At 37.8% G+C, this 21,446-nt stretch overlaps 1 protein-coding gene across 14 annotated transcripts in view; it reads right to left on the reverse strand.

The window, feature by feature from the left end:
* The window catches only part of mycbp2 (MYC binding protein 2), a 55,955-nt gene extending 38,119 nt beyond the window's left edge, over positions 1–17,836 (reverse strand). For 13 of the 14 annotated variants that reach the window (XM_087803795.1, XM_087803790.1, XM_087803793.1 and 10 more), the window contains exons 1-15: positions 17,187–17,836; positions 15,070–15,145; positions 11,349–11,564; positions 10,745–10,898; positions 9,192–9,388; positions 7,667–7,909; positions 6,890–6,961; positions 6,711–6,807; positions 6,556–6,629; positions 4,983–5,121; positions 4,827–4,903; positions 3,044–3,248; positions 1,965–2,129; positions 1,584–1,742; positions 964–1,168 (exon numbers count right to left, since the gene is read on the reverse strand). In XM_087803795.1, coding sequence (XP_087659921.1) covers positions 964–1,168; positions 1,584–1,742; positions 1,965–2,129; positions 3,044–3,248; positions 4,827–4,903; positions 4,983–5,121; positions 6,556–6,629; positions 6,711–6,807; positions 6,890–6,961; positions 7,667–7,909; positions 9,192–9,388; positions 10,745–10,898; positions 11,349–11,564; positions 15,070–15,145; positions 17,187–17,476 — 2,369 coding nt within the window. In that variant the 5' untranslated portion in view covers positions 17,477–17,836. The remainder of the gene's footprint in view (positions 1–963; positions 1,169–1,583; positions 1,743–1,964; positions 2,130–3,043; positions 3,249–4,826; positions 4,904–4,982; positions 5,122–6,555; positions 6,630–6,710; positions 6,808–6,889; positions 6,962–7,666; positions 7,910–9,191; positions 9,389–10,744; positions 10,899–11,348; positions 11,565–15,069; positions 15,146–17,186) is intronic. The other variant, XM_087803803.1, reaches the window with a different exon arrangement.
* Positions 17,837–21,446: the final 3,610 nt, after the last annotated feature.

A 21,446-nucleotide genomic window follows, 5' to 3' on the forward strand; every position in this document is an offset into this window, starting at 1 on the left:
AAGCTTTTTAGTTTTAGAGTAAGTTCTTAAAATTAAGCTATTGCTCAAAAATAAACAAATGTCACACAATCGCTTCTTTAATAGGGTGGAGGCCTTGCTAGTTAGCTAGTACGCTAGCCTTAGATAGTACGCTAGCCTTAGCAACAACTAACTTGCTCTTCTTCTTAAATACCTCTATAATAAAATAACCCGTACTCATTTCTAAAATAATATCTTAAAATAATGCTCTAGCACACTTACAAGAAAAAAGAAAAGTTTAATAAAGAGAGAAATATAAAAAGAAGCATCTTAAGACATCTTTATTTGCGCAGGCGTTCCCCTGATTTTCTGGGACTCCTGTGTTTTTCTCATGTGTTGTCATGACCTTTTAAAGTATATATTTTAACCGTGTATTGTTTGTGTTACCCTGGTCTAGAAGAGGCTTTAGAAATAACCATTACTTACTTACTTACTTATGTACTTACTTTTTTAAAAGCTTGGGTGTGCTAGCTACCAAGCTAGTAAGACTAACTTACTCTTGCTTTAAAGAAAGCTTTAGAAATGTAGCCCTTACTCATTTTTCATATGGTTCAAATCACCCATTTGAAAAAAAAAACAACAACTTAAAAGCTGAAGAAATATAAATAAATGTCACTGAATCGCTATTTTTCGACAGATTGAGGGCACTGGGAGCCCTTGCTCATTTCTCATCCAGTATAAATCATGTTAACAAACACTTTAAAGATAAAATAAAGGCTAAATTATGACAGAAAGATAAATAAAAAATAAACGTCACACAATCTCTTTTCTCAGACTAGTTCTAGTTTTAGAGTAGCTCTTAAAATGTAGAACCATCTAATTCCTCAGCTAGTTAAAACAAATGTAGTAAGACACTTTGAAAAAAGGTCAAATAAAGTAGGATACAATTACAGAATAATGTTGTTAAATTGACAAGAATATGTATTTCAAAGTCAGTCCTCTCACCCTCCTGGAACTCTGTCGGGCCGCCCGCTGCTAACACAGCTCGCCCCGTATCCGGTGCAGTCTCCGCACACGGTGCAGACCATGCACTGGTCCAGTTTCCACTTGTGCAGGCCCGGCTGACACATCATGCTCTTCTCTTCCTTCTCCTCCAGCTCGTCTTCCAGGTCCTCGTCCATGGCGGTGGCCATACTTTCCACCCCGAACGCTGCAGATTAAGAACAAATATTAACAAATTAGGCAACGGTTATTGCTTGTTTTGTTAACTGGGGTCAGACGGTGGTTTTCCAAGGTGTGTGTATGAGAAAGAAAAGATTGATTTCAGGTTCTTGCACCAAAAATAGACACTGCAGACGGAGACGCAGTGATGGTGATCACCCTGACATCCCCCCACCTCACCCTGACATCCCCCCACCTCACCCTGCTCCTGTTGTCTTCTGCCATTACAAAGACATGCAGGAGAGTGTTGTTATTAAATAATGATGACAGGAGAGAGAAAGCTACACAGGGATGCAGGATACATTTTTCCTTGTAGATGTAGAGAAGGAAATATTCTTTATCTCTGGTCACAAGCATCCAAAAAGGAAGGAACAGCTTTTTTAATTTGAAAAATGTTGACTCACCTTTTCCAGCCTGGCTCATTGCGCCGGTGTCTCTGCCACACTGGCCCTTATTATTCACCCCGAACGTCCAGACCTCTCCATTTTTGGTTAAGACGCATGTGTGAGCTTTCCCCATCGCAACCTGAGTAACAAAGTGACCCTTCAGGTCCGTCACCTGACCTGAGGACGAAAAAAACATAGAACAGGTTAAGGAATTATTTCAAAACCGTATTAAAAATCCTCCCAAAAAACATTAATATAATATTAAACATCATATTATTAACAATTCTATCTAACCTTTCTATTCTTAACATACAAACCATCTTTATTAAACACAATAATGATATGGGATTTTAATTGATCTACAGATCTTGATAGCCGATGGTACGAGGTCACACTCACATGTGCTGTCACTATAGATGGCGTCTTTCCCAAACATGTAGAGCTCGCCGTCCTTGGTGAGGATGCTGCTGCTCCCGTTGTTGCACGCCGTGTACACCGCTGTCTTGGTCTCCAGTTTGATCATTTTCTTGGGTTTGTAGGGCTTGGGTTGTCTCCGGCTTTTGGCTGCAGAAGAAGAGACGTTTTAGAATTAGTGACCCAAAAAATGTATTCTTGGAAAAATAACACATAATCATACTAATTCAAGAGTTCCAGCATGAGGTTTTGTTTGCTTTAGCAAGAAAAGAGACTGACCCCGATTTAAAAATATATATTTTAACCTCCATTCACAATTATTAGTATTTTTAATACATATATATAAAACAAACAGTCTGATTAAACCCGACCTAGGAAAATATATTCATACAGCCCTCATGAGTTCAGAACATCGCAAATAAAATGTTTCTAAAACCCAACTAAAAATATATACAAGCTTAACTATATATAAAAAAACATTTATTTTTCCCCTTCTTTTTTTCATTTTTGTCTTCATTTCAAGCCTTTCTAAATAATTTTAGCATTGAATATCATTGAATAATACTATTAAAGTGCTTTTGTACCGTAACATTAACTATCACGTAATTATAATAATATAATTACTAACAACATAAGCTTATTTATTTATTTAAATTTTTAAACTGTCAGGGTATAATTACAATTATTTAAATACAACTATTTAACTTGTTACTCAAATTATTTTTATGGCTCTACTAATATGAAGAGAAAAAAAAATAAGATCAAATCAAATTTTAATCATAGAACTTCTCATGATGTTCTTTATATTTATTTTTTCCACATCATATAAAGGTTTTTTTTATTTGTCCATGTTTTGTTTCAGGATTGATGTTCCTCTAATATGGCCCTTGAGGAGATTTAGTGCCCATGAAAAAGGTGAATTCACTTTCAAGTTAAAATATAAAAACTTAATGAATATAAAATTACAAATGGAGGTTTTTCCCTAACAATAATCAAACACGATTAATATAAACATTAAACATCCCTCATTCGATGCTAATGCATTGTTTTTAAACATGTCTCACTTGACTCTCCGTCCTCTCCTTTGCTGGCAGAGCCGGTGAAGAACACGCTTCCATCTTCGGCAACCAACAGAGCGTGAGACCCATCGTGGCCGACGGAGAACTGAAGGATCTTGGGAGATTTTGTGATGGGCAGTTCGACCCATTTTCCTGCAGACGGACCTCCCTGCTTGATTCCAAGGCTCTGATATTTTCCTGTATAGTAGATCTGTGGGAGAAAAGTTTGAGTCAAAATTTTATTCTGTCCGACATGTTAACATCTGTGTTTTTATTTTAACACGTGTGCTTTGTCACAGCAGCTAAGACCTTTGTCATCCATATCACATGTCAGCTGCAGCGTCATTTGATAAGATGACTTATAAGCAGCTCCTATTTTTACTCTTCCATCTGCTTCAGGTTGGCGTAATCTGCAGATAAGGTGCGCGGCGAGATTAAGCTTCAGCTCGGGCGTAGAAATGATCAACAGGCATCCGTTCTCTTCTCTATCTACACGGCACCACACCTACTGGGCAGATACGCACAACCACACCTGACACACCCGATCAACCACATAGTTGGCATTCCCCTCTGACGGACGCTGTCAGCAGAAAGTATGACAAATATTCTCTTCAACAGTGTAAACGCCAGCAGGGATTATGCCGTTTTCCTTTATGACCCCAGTTTTAAACTTGTATAGAAACTAATTTAACTGTCAAAGCAGAATGTTTTTAATGATTTGAGAGGAAGACCATGAGATAAGACAAAGGTAGAAAATACAAGAAGAGTAAGAAACATTTGCAGTGCCTTTTGGACTTTTAATCTCAAATGCTAAACTAGACGACAGACTTAAGTTATATTTAGTGACAATTTGGGGCACCAAAACATTGTTTGAGCCTAGATAAACTTGACTTTTACATCCAAATCCCACAATTTCAGGTTAAAGCATGTGTCAAACTTCCGCAAGATATCATGACCTATAAAGGGCATCAACAATTATACAGAGACTTCAGCGTAAAACGGATTAATATAGATTAAGGCTCCAAGATGAAAAGACAATATGACATCCATTCTTCCGGTTTGATAAATTTACATTTTGTGTGGCACACAAAACATGCTGGCCCTTTGTATGATCGAGTTGAAACTCGTATGTTAGAAAAATGTAGAAATAAATATGAATAAATAAAGATTTAACATTTGAGTTGTAGAAAGCAGGACATCAACTAAAAAGTTGATTTCTCTCGCCTCCTTCCTGCTTCTCTAGGCAAAAACTGATTTTAATTATTTCCCTGGTCTGCACCGGGTCTTCCTCCCTAGTAGGAGCGATGACCAAGAGACACGTCCAACAGGCCAGAAAAGATGCCTTAAGCAGTTTTTTTTTCAACCCACAGTTTCTCCCAGATGACTCAGATTCTCACCCAAACTTGAAGAGTGAGTCCAGTCACCAACTGTGACAATATGAATTCCTTCCACTGAATCTTTTAAACATTTGTGTCCGAAAGAAAAAGGTAATTTATCCATCCAATCAGATTCTTTTGAGTGCATTTATTCATAATTTAATTTTGTTTTTTTTACTCATGTAGTCAGTACTCATGTTTATATTAAATTCTTATATTTTTTTATTTGATCATTTACTTCAAAATCCTGACAAAGAGCTCCCTCAACCGATAAGAAATAATCTTTAAATTGCTACAACAAGTTAAAAATAATTTTAACTGCCTTAAGAACTGTTTTGTCTTGTGACAATGTAATGACTTAACTTGTTAAAGGGGGAGCTGTGTCCCTTAAATTAGCTTTTTTTTCTGCTTACCTTTCCAGAGGCTGTTTTCATGAGCGCAAACTCTCTCCCCGCGCCGAGCAACGCCGCCTCCTCATCAAAACCGGTGCCTGTGATGCAAACACACAAGGCAGGGGAAACACAGACATTAGGTACAGTCTCAAGGCTGGGTGTCGTGCCATCACTCACTGATGATGTGAAGATCTTTCTCCAGGTCAAACAGGGAGATTCCACAAGCGTGCAGACATTTTCTCGCCAGCTTGAGCTGCAGTTCCTGCTGCAGTGCTGGGTCAGAGCTCATGGTGTAAATGCGCACCACGAAACCATCCTGCAGCGCGGAAAAAAGGCCAGATTTGTTGAGTTTGACTGTTTTTGCATGGCAGGCAGTACGTTTTGAACAGAGCATTGTGGGAGAAAAAAAAGGACATTTGAATGTTCATGATGGGTAAACAGATATATAAAACATTTTGACAAATGAAAAAACAGAATGAAGTTGTAAAAAGTGAGACTCCTGTGTTGGTCTGTGTGTTGTCTTGACCTTTTAAACATCTTTTTTACTGGGTATTGTATTGATTGTTTAAGCGCTTTGTGACCCTGGTCTAGAAAAGCGCTGTTAATATATTACTTACTTATTTACTAAAATCTATTTTAAGTTGATATAATTGATTGTTGTATCAGTATTAATACCATAAAGAAATTGCCATTTTTAATTATTTGGTAGAACAATTGTTATTATTTCATTATCAATTAAGGCTTGATGTACCAACAGGTTTAATTTAAGGTTTAGATGTAGATTCAGCAACAACTTAAATTTTTTTTTTAAAGAAAATTCATATGAAATTATCTGTATTAAAATACAATTTTTCCTGAATCAACTGAATAATGAATTCATAAAGCCATTTCCTTGTTTATGAATTAAAAAGAAGACTTAAATCTTCATTTATTTAACTAAAAAAATATTTTGTTTAACTCAAACCCAAAACAGAAAATATGAATGCATTATTGCCTTAAGATGACACTAGACAATAGCCTATTTATTTTTTTTAATCATCCTCCCGGCTATAAAATGAAACGTCTGCACACATGAGCCTATTTTCGACTCTCAAATTAATAAAATGAGGACAACACATAAAAGTGGAAGGAGTGCCTCTGTAGCCAGACAGATGCCATTAGACTGGAGCCTCCTCCTCCTCCTCCTCCTCCTCCTCCTCCTCCTCCCCCACGCATGTCTCACAGCGCTGACGCAAAGAGCTTGAGCTCGAGAGAATACCCACATGTGCCACCTCACTCGTGGCCACGCCCACGTACACTCAAGACGGCTTGTGATCCGCTGAAGGACGCGTTCAGTCAGTGTGAGCTCAAGCGTGAATTTGGAATCAACAAAAAAAAAAAGATGCAACATCAACATGTTCTGAGGACCATCCGTGTAGGTTTTCATGTTCTGAGAATTCTGGGAATTCCGCACATCCTTGCTAGCATATTCAGATGTGATAGTGTGAAGCGGAGGGAGGCAGTGGGGGGGGTGTGTTTGAGAGCAAAAGGGACTCCCATGCGTAACCACTGACACCAGGATAAAGAGAGCGCAAGAGGACACTGCAGGGAATTGCCGGAGCCACTCAGGCTGCAGGATGGATCATTGTGTAATGTACAAGAGTGTCTGGAATTAGTGCGGAAGATGATCGAATTATCTTTACTTAAAAAAAAAATGAGTGACAACGACGCACTGTCAGTATATAGAGTGAACGTATGAGGTGAAGCTTACGTCTTTGCAGGCTGCGATCTGATTGATGTACTCCCCGTCTGTGAAGAGAATGTTCTGTCCATCCGAGTGTTGACCTTAAAAGAGGAGAAGTTGTTTATTCACCTTGCCTTGAGTAGAATTATTTTTAAAAAAACAGCATGAACGTCCTTGAGTACCTGGCATGGTGATGACGCCCTCGTGCTCCAACGTCTCGGGGTTGATTTTAATGGCCGACATACTGTGGTTACAGGTGTCCCGATACAACAGGTAACCCTGCGGAGAGATGTTTAACTTACTAAACAAGTACAGCAATGTCGTAAGAAGATGAAATAGCAGTAGCAGCTAACAGGCTCACCTGAGCGAAGCCAAGCCACGATCTCTTCTCTTTACGATTCCGTACTCGAGATGTGGAGTTGTAAACATGGCCCTGGAAGATGCATATTAAAGAGACAACTGTTGAAAAAAATGTTTAAGGGAAACTTAAGAAAGCTTTGAAGCTATTCTTGATAGTTTAGCGAGACCAACCATACAGTGATGTTGAAGATCGATACAGTATTGTGCAAAAAAGACATTGCAATGTTTAAGGGACTCAATCTATGCAAGCACTGATCATTAGAAAATGTTTCCGATGGCCATATAACAATTTTATAACTGCCGTAGTTACTCGTCACATTACTTGTTAAAGATCTTTGTTGGAATCATATTTTCTTTCTATTATTTGTCCTTTAATGGGCATTGGGTTCACATTTTTTAGCACTTTTATAAACAATTAAAAAAGAATAATTTATAAAATCAAATATTACACTTGATTTATCTGCTCCTCAAAAAGAAAAAAATGACCCATGGATCACAATAAAATATATATTAAAATTGATCTATGCTTGACAATGTTGTGGGTCAATTATCGTTTAATTTCATACATCTTTAAAAGCATCAAAATATAACCAATATTGATATTTACCAAAAGGTCGAGCGATAAAGATAAATGTCACAATTTGACTGAATACTCACATATAATGGTTTATATTTAAGACCAAGAGAATAAAAAATAAAGTATAAACATAAAACTGACATGGTACCCAGAGCCACACTTTGGGTCGGTCTGACCTAGACTCATGTTCCACTTACGTACCCTGACAGTACCGCTGTATCCGGAGCCCACTTTGTAGAGTCCGTCCTTGCAAAGCAGGTAAAGAAAGGAGCCATCGGTCTGCAGAAGACAGCGCTCGTCCTCGTCGATGGCGACCTCTTTCAACACCCATTTGTTCATCAGGGCCGCATGTTTGATGCCGTTGCTGAACCAATCCTGGATTTGAATCTTTCCCACCAACACGGCCTGCACACTCCTCTGCAGGGCGTTGAGTATGGTGGGAACCTGGAGGAAATAGGTGTCAGGTTAGGATGAAAATCTGCAAAAACTTTGGAAAGATTCTGACCCAAATACAAGAGAAACGTTCACACTTCCCAGATGCCTGTCAGCTATAGATTCACAGTCTAGACAAATCCTCAAAAAGCGAAATATCATATCATATACCAACGCTTTAATCTGTGTGGAAAGTGTGTCAGGCATCTCTTGTGTGAATTTTAAATCTGCCACACTGAAAAATGTCACATACAAGCTAATAATGTAGTAATACTTCTCGATAAACGGAGTGAACAAGGTCACAGACGTCAAGCAGGAAGTTCTCAATGACATCTTGGAGGTTGAAAAAAAAAACAAGTCTTGAGAATGCAGAAGGTGTAACATGATCAAACAGGAGACATAAAGAGGCTTGGCATTTCCTTAAATCTAATTTGTGCTGTCCAGACAGTGCCCAAGGGCCTTTACTTCTGAAACACACGGCACAAGGAGAAAGAAAGACCAAGAAGAAATCGGAAGATACCTCGACATTTCCACTAGAGAATTAAAGATGCCCTAAAAAGCAATGAAACACGTTTCTAACGAGCTGAAACATATTAACAATTTGAAATTGGAAACTAGAAAATATCATTGCGTTACACTTATTTCATCTGCATAATCTGACACTTTTTTAGCATTTGAAATATTGCTGAGGTCACTGCAGGGCTGTAGTCTTCTGGAACTTGCTTGCACAATAAGCAACAGTAAGAACATTCTGCACCACAAAGAGTGACTTCCAATGACTTGTGGAATCTGAGCAAAATTGAATTTAATTCCGTTTTTGTTACCTCCTTGTCAGAGGTATTAAAAAAAAAATCTACCAGCACATGACTGTGAAATAAGGTGAGTGGATTTTCCTGAAATGTACAGAAGTCAGTGTACTGACACTTTTTTTTAAATGTTTAAAATATTAAAAAATAATGAAACTTTCAGGTTACTATGGAGACAACATGAGTTGTTCTTGTTGATTTACCAATATGTGTCAGGATTGTTTGTCACAATCATTACAGCTTCAAAAGAAAAAGAAAAAGAGGACAGGAACTGATCGCACCACCTGCCGCCTTTAGTTCTCCAGATCTTTCCAGCCAAAGCAACTTACAATGGATCAGAGTGTAGCACTAACCCCAGGGATTCCTACTACAAAGTCACAACTTAATGAGTCACCTAATGAGCTTCCGCCTACAAGTATCCACCAGACGGACGCGCACACAGAAGAAGAAAAAACAGCGCCAGGAGGTAGCAACTCGCACTGGGTCACCTGTATGGTTTGGCAGGCGTGGCTGCCATTATTGGTGAGGATGGCGGAGACAGCCTGCAGGGTCTTTCCTGTGTCTCCCCAAGACACCACCAGACTGAAGAGACAGGCACAGGACAGGGCCGTGATGGCTTGTCCTGTCGGGTCGTTGGGTCCTGTGCTGCGGACCGTGGTCTCCAACAACAGCTGGAAAAGAGACTCTGGAAAAAAAAGACAGAGGAAGGCATTTGTAAAGACCAGTTTTGAAAGTTTCATCTTGGTTTATTTATATCTACTAGATTTTCTTCAAGCACTTCACTTCATACAACACCATTTTAATTTTTTATGGTTTACATTTCAAAAAAGGTTGTTTAAAATGAAATCATTTGTATTTTAATTTACAATTAACATGCAAATATTCATAGTGTTTGTAATTGTGTTAAATTCAAGCAGTCATTATATCTTCTGGAGCTAAAGGTGACAGAGGTTGAGAGGATACAGTCGACTCCAGCAGCTTGAGAAGCTAATGTTAAAAGAAATATTTTGTTTTCGAAACAAATTAAAGCAGTACGACCTTACCAAGAGTCATACGGTCTGTAAATTCAGCAACACCAGAGTCAAGTTCTCGGACAATACTAGAAAAATATCCTGGTTGCAATATATCGCAATGTATTGCATTGTTGCCCCTTTATTGTGATACTTAGCTTTAGTTAAACTGCTTTTGACTAAGACAATAGGATAACTATTTTCACAGGAAGTAAGCTGTGAGCTAGTAGCCTAGCTTAGCTTTAGCTAAAGTGCTTTTGACTAAGACGATAGGAGAACTATTTTCACAGGATGTTAGCAATTAGCTAGTAGCCTAGGTCAGATTTATTTTTGGCTAAACTGCTTCCGACTAAGACAATATAACTATTTTCACAGGAAGTTAGCAATTAGATAGAAGCCTAGGTTAGCTTTAGCTTTGGCTAAACTGCTTCTGACTAAGACAATAGAACTATTTTCACAGGAAGTAAGCTGTTAGCTAGTAGCCAACCTTAGCTTTAGCTAAACTACTTTTGACTTAAGGAGAACTATTTTCACAGGATGTGAGCAATTAGCTAGTAGCCTAGGTCAGCTTTAGCTTTGGCTAAACTGCTTCTGACTAAGACAATACAACTAATTTCACAGGAAGTTAGCAATTAGCTTGAAGCCTAGGTTAGCTTTATCGTTGGCTCAACTGCTTTTGACTAAGACAATAGGAGAACTATTTTCACAGAAATTCAACGATTAGCTAGTAGCCTAGCTTAGCTTTGTCTAAACTGCTTTTGACTAAGACAATAGGAGAACTATTTTCACAGAAATTCAACGATTAGCTAGTAGCCTAGCTTAGCTTTGTCTAAACTGCTTTTGACTAAGACAATAGGAGAACTATTTTCACAGAAATTCAACAATTAGCTAGTAGCCTAGCTTAGCTTTGTCTAAACTGCTTTTGACTAAGACAATAGGAGAACTATTTTCACAGAAATTACGTACTGTACCACCAGATTCTTGCCATTACACAACACCTGTATTTGTAAGAGGTTGACGATAAGTCTTACCTAGAACATCAGGAGGTTCAGTCTGGAAGCCTTCGGGTTGTTGTCCCTGCAGCATGTCCAACAGGGCCTGTAGACTGCGCAGGCATAGTGACGGGTGAGAGAACCGGGTCTCCTTTATCAGCTCGAAGACACCACATAAGCCGATACCGATGATCTACGGGAATATCCAGAAAAAAAAAACATTTAGTGACTCTTTCGAATATTTCATGCTTTCATATACACTACTGTCCAATCCTCTAAGACATCATTTATATAAGAGGAGATTCTGGCTGAAAACCTCCCGGGTCCATTTCGGCTAACATGAAACATATATCAAAAATCAATCAACGACCTGATAGATAAGATAAATTGCCATTGACAGAGGAATCGTTGAAATCCAATCAATTTCTATCACCGGACTGCTGAGAGCACCACTTTAAGATTTACACTCTTGTGAGGAAAATAAAAAAAGAAGGAGGTGGACCAGAGGAGACCAGAAGACTCTTGTATGTCAATTACCTTCCTCAGAAGGGAGACTCGAGACAAAACAGGGGGGAGGATATTCCAAAGCGATAACGGTGTTTAATTAAATGCGTGGATGGGAAGCCTGCAGTGATACTGGTACCTTTGGGAGCTTAATGGCCGGCTCGCGGTACTCTTCCTCCTCCTCGCTGTCGGAGTCTCCACTCTGCACCGAGCTCCTGGAGGCCAGAGCCAAGGAGGCTTCCCTCTGCTGCCAGTCCAGCACACAGTGCCGGACGTTGCAGTACACGTTGAACGCCGACGGGTTGCTGTGCACTTTGATATCGGGCACACAGAGGGCTCCATCCAAACTCTCCGCCTGTGAGGGGAAAGCAAAAGGTCAATTAAACAAGAGTACAGAATGGAGCAGTCCATACACAATCCAGGTTTGATGTTTATAATCAAAACGAGAAAGTACAAACCAATAAATAAAGCAAAAGCAGCAGCAAAAAAAGTTTTATATATTAAAATAATAATAACCAGAAACCCATAAACAGATCTTTCAAGATGCCATTGTAGAAATAAAAATAAAGAATTGATGGATAGTTAGTTCAACGACAGATTAATGCTTGGCGTCAAGTGTTATTAGACTCAAACAGGCATGAAATAAAAGACAAGAGTTTTATTACTTACCGGTAAGTAATAAAACTCTTACATATAAAAAGGATTGCCAAACACAATTTTTAAGAGGTCACGCCCTTTCTCTTCATCGCCACATGGTGCTCAGAGATACTCTTTCTGAACCTGGTATCTACATACTATTACATTTAAACTCCCCGACTGTGTCTCAAAATTTCTCTGAATGAGGTAAAACTTCTGCTCCCTGGGTCACTTAACTAAGAAACAAACTTGTGGCTATCGTATACGATTCTGTGGCACAGATTTGATAAAAATCTAGATGTCCAAGGTCCAATCTTTGATTCATGTTTTTGGTATTTTCTGAGTGGATGTGGCGAGTTATTCATTTTATTGTTTATTTGCAAACCAATCTTGCTTTCTGCATCGTAGGCTGGCCAGGTGAAATGACTAGCTAGCCTAATGTGATTTCATTAATGACTATCACCATAGAGATAAAGACACAGAGAAGTAAAGAAATGGTCCAGTGAAAACGTTTAGTCCTGCAGTGCATGCTGGGATGCCTCAGCACGAAAAGAACAATGATCCCAGATGCTATTATTCGAGACCAATTAGAGTGTACAGTGTACTATCGTCTTAAAATGACTCTTTTGAGTTGCTGGGATACTGAAGTAGATTTTATATATTCAAATAAAATTACCACCTTTACTCGTTTACACACACTACGAATCACTATATCGTCAGCTGACATCACGGTCAATAAAAACACATCTCTCAAACATGTGATAGCAACTGAAAAGAAAAAAAAATACTGTAAAAACAGTCCGATTATATCTCAGCCGTTTTCTTCAGTCCAAGATAAAGATGAATCATATTGATCACTCCTGTGTGCAGGGATTGACCTTTTGGAATAAGAGTCAGGAAGGGGTGATGTCATCCATTCGAGAGGAGAGGTCATTCATTTTCAGCTCAAATCATTGGGGAGGACATTAGCCGCATGTCTCCTCCTGCTCTCAGTGGCGAACAGCGGCCCATTAGCAACAAGGCCAGTGCAGTCCAGGAGCAGAGTTAACTGGAAAGAGCACTCGCAACCTTCCACAGCAGACTTATGCCTTTATCAGCCAATGTCAGGCTTTATTTTTAAAGATATTCAGCGTAAGAATCAGGAATTTAAAAACAATTATGAGGAGTAGACTAATTATTTGGAAGTGATTCATTGTAATTTATGAACTAAAAATCATAAATTTACTCCATATTATACTAATGTATTTTCATTCCCAATAATCTTTGCCTGGAAAAGAACCGATTACATTTGGACACACTCGATTAAGTACTTTATGGACAATGTCGTCAGGGACACATTACATCACAGACCTCCTTGACTTGCCTGCAGCTATACGAATTCATATGCTGAAAATGTGAATGTTTTGACCACTATTAATAAAAACCAAACCTTGTGGTTTTTATTAATGGTGGACAAGTTATGTATCACAACTTGTGTTGATGACTCAAGTATCCATGTCATTTCTTAAACTATATCAATGAAAATATATTTTACGATATCATATCTTGCCCACAAGAAGTTGGATTAAAAAAAAGGCTGCATTAGAAGTGGATTCATTAGCTATGACTGGTGTTGGTTACACTCCAAAGCAACAACAGAATAAGTCTCTTGTTGCACTTAATAGTAGATCTAATAGTCATCTAAGAGGACTGAGAAAAAGAACAGACTCTGCACTCAGACGGCACCGCACTCTCGGGCTTTACTGGATTTATCGACACGTATGACAAAGCAGTGTCTTTGAAAAGCCAGAGCTTGACCACTTTTTACTCCGTGAGGTTATTTCTATTCAAGTCGAACGGACTTGCTTTCATTGCCTACTTCTCTTCTTGTCATGTTTCTCATTAAACCTGTTTATTCCTGCACTGACAATATTTGCTTTAAGGTTTTCAAACAAATATTGTCATGCACACATAATGCATGAGAGTGAATCTTATTTAATGTATTCACAGTTCAGATATGTACTAAAATTGACCTTTTACATGGCAGATGAAAGGCATCAACAGATGGCAGAGTAATTGCATCTCTGTTCATTTTAAACCTGCTGTGTTGTCACCTATCAAGCTGGCACAAATATGGTTTCCTGATGGCACCAAGGACAAGAAAAGCTTGCCTGCTTTTGTTGTCAAAGGCTAAAAAATACGTTCACATTTTGGTTTCTTGAAGTAAAGCCATTCAATGTTATAATGGTATTATAGTCCTGCGACTATGTGATGGTAATTCCCAAATAATCTGACTCAAAATACTGATTTCAAACACAATTTATGGGATCATTTACAAATGGATTAGGAATGGGTATTACCATCAGGATCCAAGATTTATTTGAAGATTTGTCACTCACTGTTTTAGTAGAAGAAGCTCCAACTCTTAAGCCCCTACTGTGTAAGCTCCAGGAAAGTTTCCTGCTGGCTACTGATGCATTAATATTTCAAATTCCCAAAAGGGTATAAAAAATTGTCTAGATGAAACAAATATAGGGTTATAACATAGAATAAATAAATATTGACTTTTATTAATTAATATAACCATTGTCAATAATTCGACTAGCAAAACTAAATATGTCAATATCAATAAATCAATCCACCATCGACCACCGACAGATGCAAAAACATGCCAATCTTCTTGACAGAGGAGATGGAGGCAGCGGTTGCCATGGCAATATAGCACAATCGGGTCGCTCAGCAACAGGCCATGACGGACATGGAGAAAACCACTCCTATGTGTCTCATATTCAGCCAGTCTGCTGAGGGCATTTCTTGCCGCTCGTCCAGACGAAACAAGTTAAGTTCCCGCGACTTCAGCATCAGTTTGAGTAAAAATATTCTCAGATATGTGGTATAATTTGTGTCTCACCGCAGCCCCGGGTTAGTATTGCACAGCTCAGGTTGGCTCACTCAAAATATAGTAAAGAGAACATAAAATAGTTAAAACCTCTTTCTTATTTTTTTTTTTATATTAAGGTACAATTTAAGATTTTTAGACAAGGTACTTGTTTTGCAGGATATACTATTTATATTAAAGCCATTGTAACATTGCTTACCTAAGATAATAATGTGCAAACAAAATATTTGTACACACAACATCAGAATATGTAAAACAAAATGTTAATTAAAACTGGCAAGCAAACACATGACTGAAAACCAGATAGTGATACAAATTTGGGGATATAGACCGAAGTATTTCTTACCTTTGACCTTGGTTTCACCTTTGACTTGACCTTCTGCCGCCTCTTTAATTTCTTCTTACTTAAGGCCTTCTTTCCCCTGAAAGAATTGAAATGGAATGAGTCAAACTTGATTTAAAGTACACTTTAATAATGAGCTATTAGGGCAATGATAACTGTCAAAATGTAAGCATACTGTCCCTCCGTCCTCCTCCCTGCCCACTCGCCTTCTGCAGGTCCACTCAGCTTCAAAATTGCCGTCCGATTACCTCATCCTTGGGAAACCTCATAACAGCATTCTCTCGCCTCATTGTAAGCTGAGCTCTGCCTCACTAATCATATTTTTATATAACTAATGTGATAATGCATCCCTTATTCTGCTGCAATATAGCATCAACATAAACGCAATTGACAATGAAACACAGAGAAAGTATCATTAGAATCAAGTCCAATAATCTTGTAATTGATGACATTGTATCCATTTGTGTTTTGAAGAGTATTAAAGTATTTTCCAAAAAACGAAATAGAAAAACTCAACGAATATTGTCTTTACAGTTTGCAGTAAGCAAACAACTTGAAAAAAAACAGGTAGACCTAAAGTTTAATACTGATGCAAACTGACTGTACATTTCTTGACAGCTGCCATTTAAAAAGTTATTAATATGTGTTGTTCTCAGTGTTATCTTGACCTTTAAAGTATATTTTATTGAGTATTGTTTTGATTGTTTAAGCGCTTTGTGACCCTGGTCTGGAAAAGCGCTATATAAATAAAAAAAATACTTACTTACTTACTATATACAAAGGGAGTAATTTGCAAATCATTTCCTATATATTTAACAAACAATATTCTTTAACAGCATGAACCGGACTATGAAATAAATAGGTTAAATTGAATTTGCAAATATATAAATAAGGAAGCCTCTGTACAGTAGTGATGTTATTAGGGCATGTATAACTATGAGGGGGGGATCCAGGACATGTTTGATCCACTTTAAATGTTACCCTTCTGACCCGGTTTTGGATAAGCGCAAGAAAATAGAAAAAAAACGTTGATAAAATAAGATAATTTATTTTTAAGGCCACTCCAATTGTGTACTAATAACCTTTATTAAGAGGTGCACAGATCCAATTAATTAAATTGCAAAGAAAGAAAGAAATTGCACTATCTGTAAAACAGTTTTGACCCTTTCCTTGACGACATGTCATAAAAGTAGTTAAAAATATATAACCTTTCAAACAGAGGCTTGTAATCTTTATTATATAACCAGATAATTTCAACTCCATATTGAACTTTAATCTCTTCCAAATGATAGTCATGATGACACAATTATCGCCCTTACAAATAATTAAAAATAAGAATAATATGGTTTTAATCCGTTTTTTTTTTAGGTTTTGTTTGAGGGAGAAAATGAAAGCAGCTGGACAATAACATACTGAGGGAGGATCCTGTAGTCAACCTGGCGAAAATGACGTAACTGCATTTCCCAAAAACACGAATGTTTACATCCATTTATCCGTGATATAACCGACATATACAAATATACATTATTCCCAAATTCAAAATAACGTCTTCTGACGATAACATGGATGATTTATAGCGATAATATGGCGAGAGGTTGACGCTTCATGTTAGCTAGCATTCGAAACTGACGCTGCTGGGCCTGCTGTACACGTCTAACTGAAATAATCGAATTAAATTGGTTAAATATGTGCTTTTAGCGTTGTTTGTACAGATAAATGTATTAAATATCAATGTGTTTTACTGTTGGTAACGTCCCAGCTTTCAATGCTATATTGACAGTTAGCCTGCTAGCTTGTTATCAGCCACAATTCTACTGCTACACATGACAACAGCGACGTCAACTCGTTAAATATGTTTTTAGATTTATGGTTTTATTATTTTTTGTTTATTTGTATTAACTTCTCCAAAAAAATGATGCAACAATCTCGTGCTAGACGTGGATTTATTCGCCTTAGTCCAGGAGCTTCACTAGGCTAAGGAAGTCAACGGTAGAAAATGCTACATACATAGCAAAAGCTGACCCCCACAGGAAGTGGGAGAATTGGGGGAGAAATGGGGGACAAACATATAGGATGTGATGGTCGTGCAGCCGCGATGGCTTCACGTGTCTCCGGCTCACCTTCCTTGGTTGATCCCCTGCTCTTTATCGTTGATGGCGGTCGTGTAAATCCGTCGGTACCGTTCCGCCAGAGCCCTGCCTGAGAGTAAAAGCTGGTACCGAGTCCGACAATCCGACTGGGCTCCCGGTGCCGGACAGGAACCCATGCCGGAACCGATGGTGGAGAAGTCGGCTCCGGCGCCGTACACCACCCGGACACCCATCCCTGTCGAGGGCGACGAGGAGGCGGAAGGCAGGATCCCTCCACCGGCGGCCGCCGCTGCCGCAGCAGCAGCAGCAGCACACATCATCGTGGCGAGGAACAATGCATATATATCACGGTGCGAGACGAACGCCGGCCATAGAGACGCGACCCCGTTAAATCCACCTCTCGTCCCGGTTGATGTGCAGGACCAGCATCCAAGGATCTCTCTCTCTCTCTCCGGTAGTTTTCTTTAGATCGTTTCGCTTCCAAAGATGAAAAAATACGATCTCAACGAATCACAACATGGCGAGTGAGCTCGATCTGCATTTGTATTGTTGTTTTAAATCCGACGCTGCAGGTAGTTTTGTAAACGTCCCTTGAATATCTGTTCACCCTGGAGAGGCAGCACCCTCAGTCGGTCTGCCATCTTAGCTCCATCACCCCTCCCTCTCCTGCCTAATGTTGCGTCGCTCACATGCCGGTTCCCACTCACACCCTCTTTTTTTTTTTTTTTTAATTTAAAAAATAAATACATTTCACTGACCACGTTCATTGACAGTTAAGACCTTTAAAACTGTCACCGAGCAACCACATGTTAAAAAATAAAAATGTTTAAAAAAAAAATGTATGCGATTGTAACTGGAGATGTAGCTCCGCCCCAAGTAAAGACGCACCCATGCATTTTTGCATTTAAGAAACACAACAAGCGTGTTGCTACTAACGAAAAAAAAGTGTAGTTAGTTGGAAGTTCTATGAAAACACGTGTCAGTTCCTGGGAAGTCCTTGGAAAGTCTTTCCAAAAATATTTTTTACTCCAGGCATTTAATACACTGACTGTTTTGTGGGGCATTGCTACTACTTTTTATATTTTACATTGACATATATTTTTTACATCATATTTATCATCTACTTTAAAGTATTAGTATCAGTAGATGCTTTTAGCACTTTTACTTTATTATCCGTTGTCCCTGTGAAATGTATCTCTCCATAGTGGGAAACCTCTTTTTTTTTTCCTTTGTATGTAAGGTACATTTGAAGAAACTAACAAGAATCTAGTAATCTAACTTTGACTTTGAACACTAAAAATGGTGAAGCTACAGAAACAAATCTAATAAAAATCAAGTTAAGCAGGCTAAAATTATCTTTCTATTGTATTTAAATATATATATATATATATATAAACAATAACTTAAATCTTTAAACAAGTAATGAATAGTGAAAAATAAATGCGAAATAAAATTGTGAGTTTTACACGATCTGTGAGTTTTCCTTTGACCTCATGACGGCAACATTTTCTGGGAATAAGTAAATAAATTCAGGGAATGCATGGGAAATTATTATATATTATTGCATCAATTATTTTATTAACAAAAACATGGTTAAAAGATATTGAATCAATGTGCTGGGTGAGCCTTTTTGAATATGGGGAATCTGTGCATGTCATTGGTAAAATTGACTTGAGTGTTTAAAGTATGTTTTCATTGACATTAATACATAAAATTATATAATTCACAACATTCCTTAAAAAAAAAAAAATGATGAAAAGGACCAGATTTTAGGAAATCAGAGTGCATGTATTGTGTATTGTCTTCGAACTTTGATCTGTTGATAACAGACAAAAGGAACAAAATATAAATGAAAATAATAAAATAAAGGAGGAAAAGGTGTCAATTCTGGAAAACCAGATCAAAGGTCTGTAATGAGGTATACGTCTCAGTAGATACGCTGGAACCTCACCTCCATCAGGATGTCTATTGTCACTTGCGTATTTAAAAATGATGCTGAGGTTTGCATCGAATCCATCGCAGGGACACCGGACAGAGGACATGCCTGATTACTTTGGAACGTAATGGACGATACCAAAACAGACGGAGGAAGATTGATACACAAAAAAAATTCAGCCTATTATCACAAACAAGAATCTTGAGTATACGTTAATGTGGAATGTCTGCGTTCTCCGGAATCTGTTCCTCATTCCCAGTAAATCTTACAGTGTAATCTCATGTCATTTTACAATTACAGAACCGGAGCCCTCGCCGGTTCTGTATTGGCTGAGATAGCCCAATGGGAGCGGAGGGGCTTGTCGGCAGACTCTTCTCATAGCAACCAGAGAAGCATCCAGAGATTATCATGAACCGTGTCACTCTCTGAGCGCTCGCACAGGGAACAGGTACAACAAAAAAAAAATTAATTAATAAGATGATACATGATGACAGTGAAACTTTTCTGTAAACCTTTTATTTTGGTTGTCAATTGGAGAACTTCAAGGAGATTACTTGACACTATAAGTTTGTTATTAGCTACCCAAAAAAATTTTTAAAAACATGAAAATGCAAAAGTCTTATGGAACCTGTGATCTGCTCTGATAGAAATCCAATCCGGTTTCCTTTCATCCTTCTGAGGAATCATGTTCTTACACTTGTGGGAAAGTGTGTCACACTTACAGAACGTCTTGACATTGTACACCTTTATGTGTTTTGCAACCAAATCCTTGGAGTGAAATGTGTGTACTTTTTTGAAGTTACACGTACACATGATCAAAAATGATCCAAAACTTTAAAAGTCAAATACCAAAAATACTATTCCAAGTTTTGAACTGAATTAAATGAATGTTTTGTCATTAGGTGTAACCAGGTTCATTTACTGTAACCACAGCAACCATACAACATTATAACTATACTTTTTTATACAGCATTTTGTATTTTTGTATTTATTAAGTTATATTGAGATACAATTATGGGATGGCTGAGCAGGACATAAAAATAGCAGACAATCCTGCAATCTTTAACAAATCTTTAGCAAGCATAGCTGCAAAAGTATTTTTCTTTTATTCATCCGAAAATGTGTTTTTTTCGTGTCCAACTAATGACACTAGCAATGGTGGATACAAACAAAAGAAAGCAGTAAAGTTCAGAACCAGGACAAATTGTTGGTACAGCTCCTTGTTTTTTGGCCCAGTGAAATCTTTTTAATGTCATGTTAGGCCCGTGTTCCTTGCATCAATTTGAAACGAAGTCCCGATGCTATGTCACATCTGAAAATAACAATTTGAATTAAGATATGTTCCTTCAGATCAGATACAGACATCCTGGTAGATAGAAATATTGACTTGTCAATTGAAAGGCTAAAGGAGTGTGTTCTCTTCTGTTATTGATTTTGAAACACTGGCTCAGGTCTAAACATATTCTAAATCTATATCTAAATATATGATTTACCGATGTTAAGGATTTGGAGATTTTAAAGCTGATTCCAATTGGATCACTTGAGCCCTGGCAGACACGCTCTCGCTCATGGGTACTATGGTGTTCCATTGGGAAAACCTTCAAGTCATTATAGGGCGGCGGGAAAGACATTTTTAATCCCTTTACATTCTCTTCCAGTAAGTCTGCATCGATGTGCAGTTCACATGAAGGAATTCCCATAAATCTCAGCGTCGTCACACGAAGCACAGAGTTTACCGTAAGAAGGAAAACAAAACACAAATCATCATCTAGTTAAATAAAATGCTTTGATTTGAGGCTTTCTATCTTCTTTTTTAAATCAAAGTTGATTAACTTTCATTTTGTCAAGGCAACCTTTTAAGATTATGGATGTCAAAATGTATATAAAGACTTTGAAGAGAATATGTAAAACTGAAGATAATGAACACAAAGAAAAAGGCAATATAAAAATGCCTGATAGTTCAATATACATTTCAGCATGTTACTTCTTTTTTTTCATATTTTTAAGTTATTGCAAAACATTCAAACCACAAACAAACAAACAAAAAATACCATAAAAAACTGACCCTACCCCACCCCCCTACACACATACAAAATATATACAATACAAATAAACTAAAATCGATAAAGAAGTAAAATAAAACACAAAGCACTGCATTTTGCTTTCAGTACAATAAGTATGCATTTTTATACATTTTGTTGTCCTTAATCCGGTACCTCCAATAGATGCGTTTAGTCTTTTTTTGTGAGATATTCAAGAAAAGTTTCCCAACTTTTTCCCAAATGCTTTTCTTTCTCCTTCAATGAATAGGTGACCAGCAACCAATACTGGGTCCAGTGCTCCTCTTCCACCTC

Source organism: Callionymus lyra, chromosome 12, assembly GCF_982586985.1.
Source record: "Callionymus lyra chromosome 12, fCalLyr1.hap1.1, whole genome shotgun sequence".
NCBI lineage: Eukaryota > Metazoa > Chordata > Actinopteri > Syngnathiformes > Callionymidae > Callionymus > Callionymus lyra.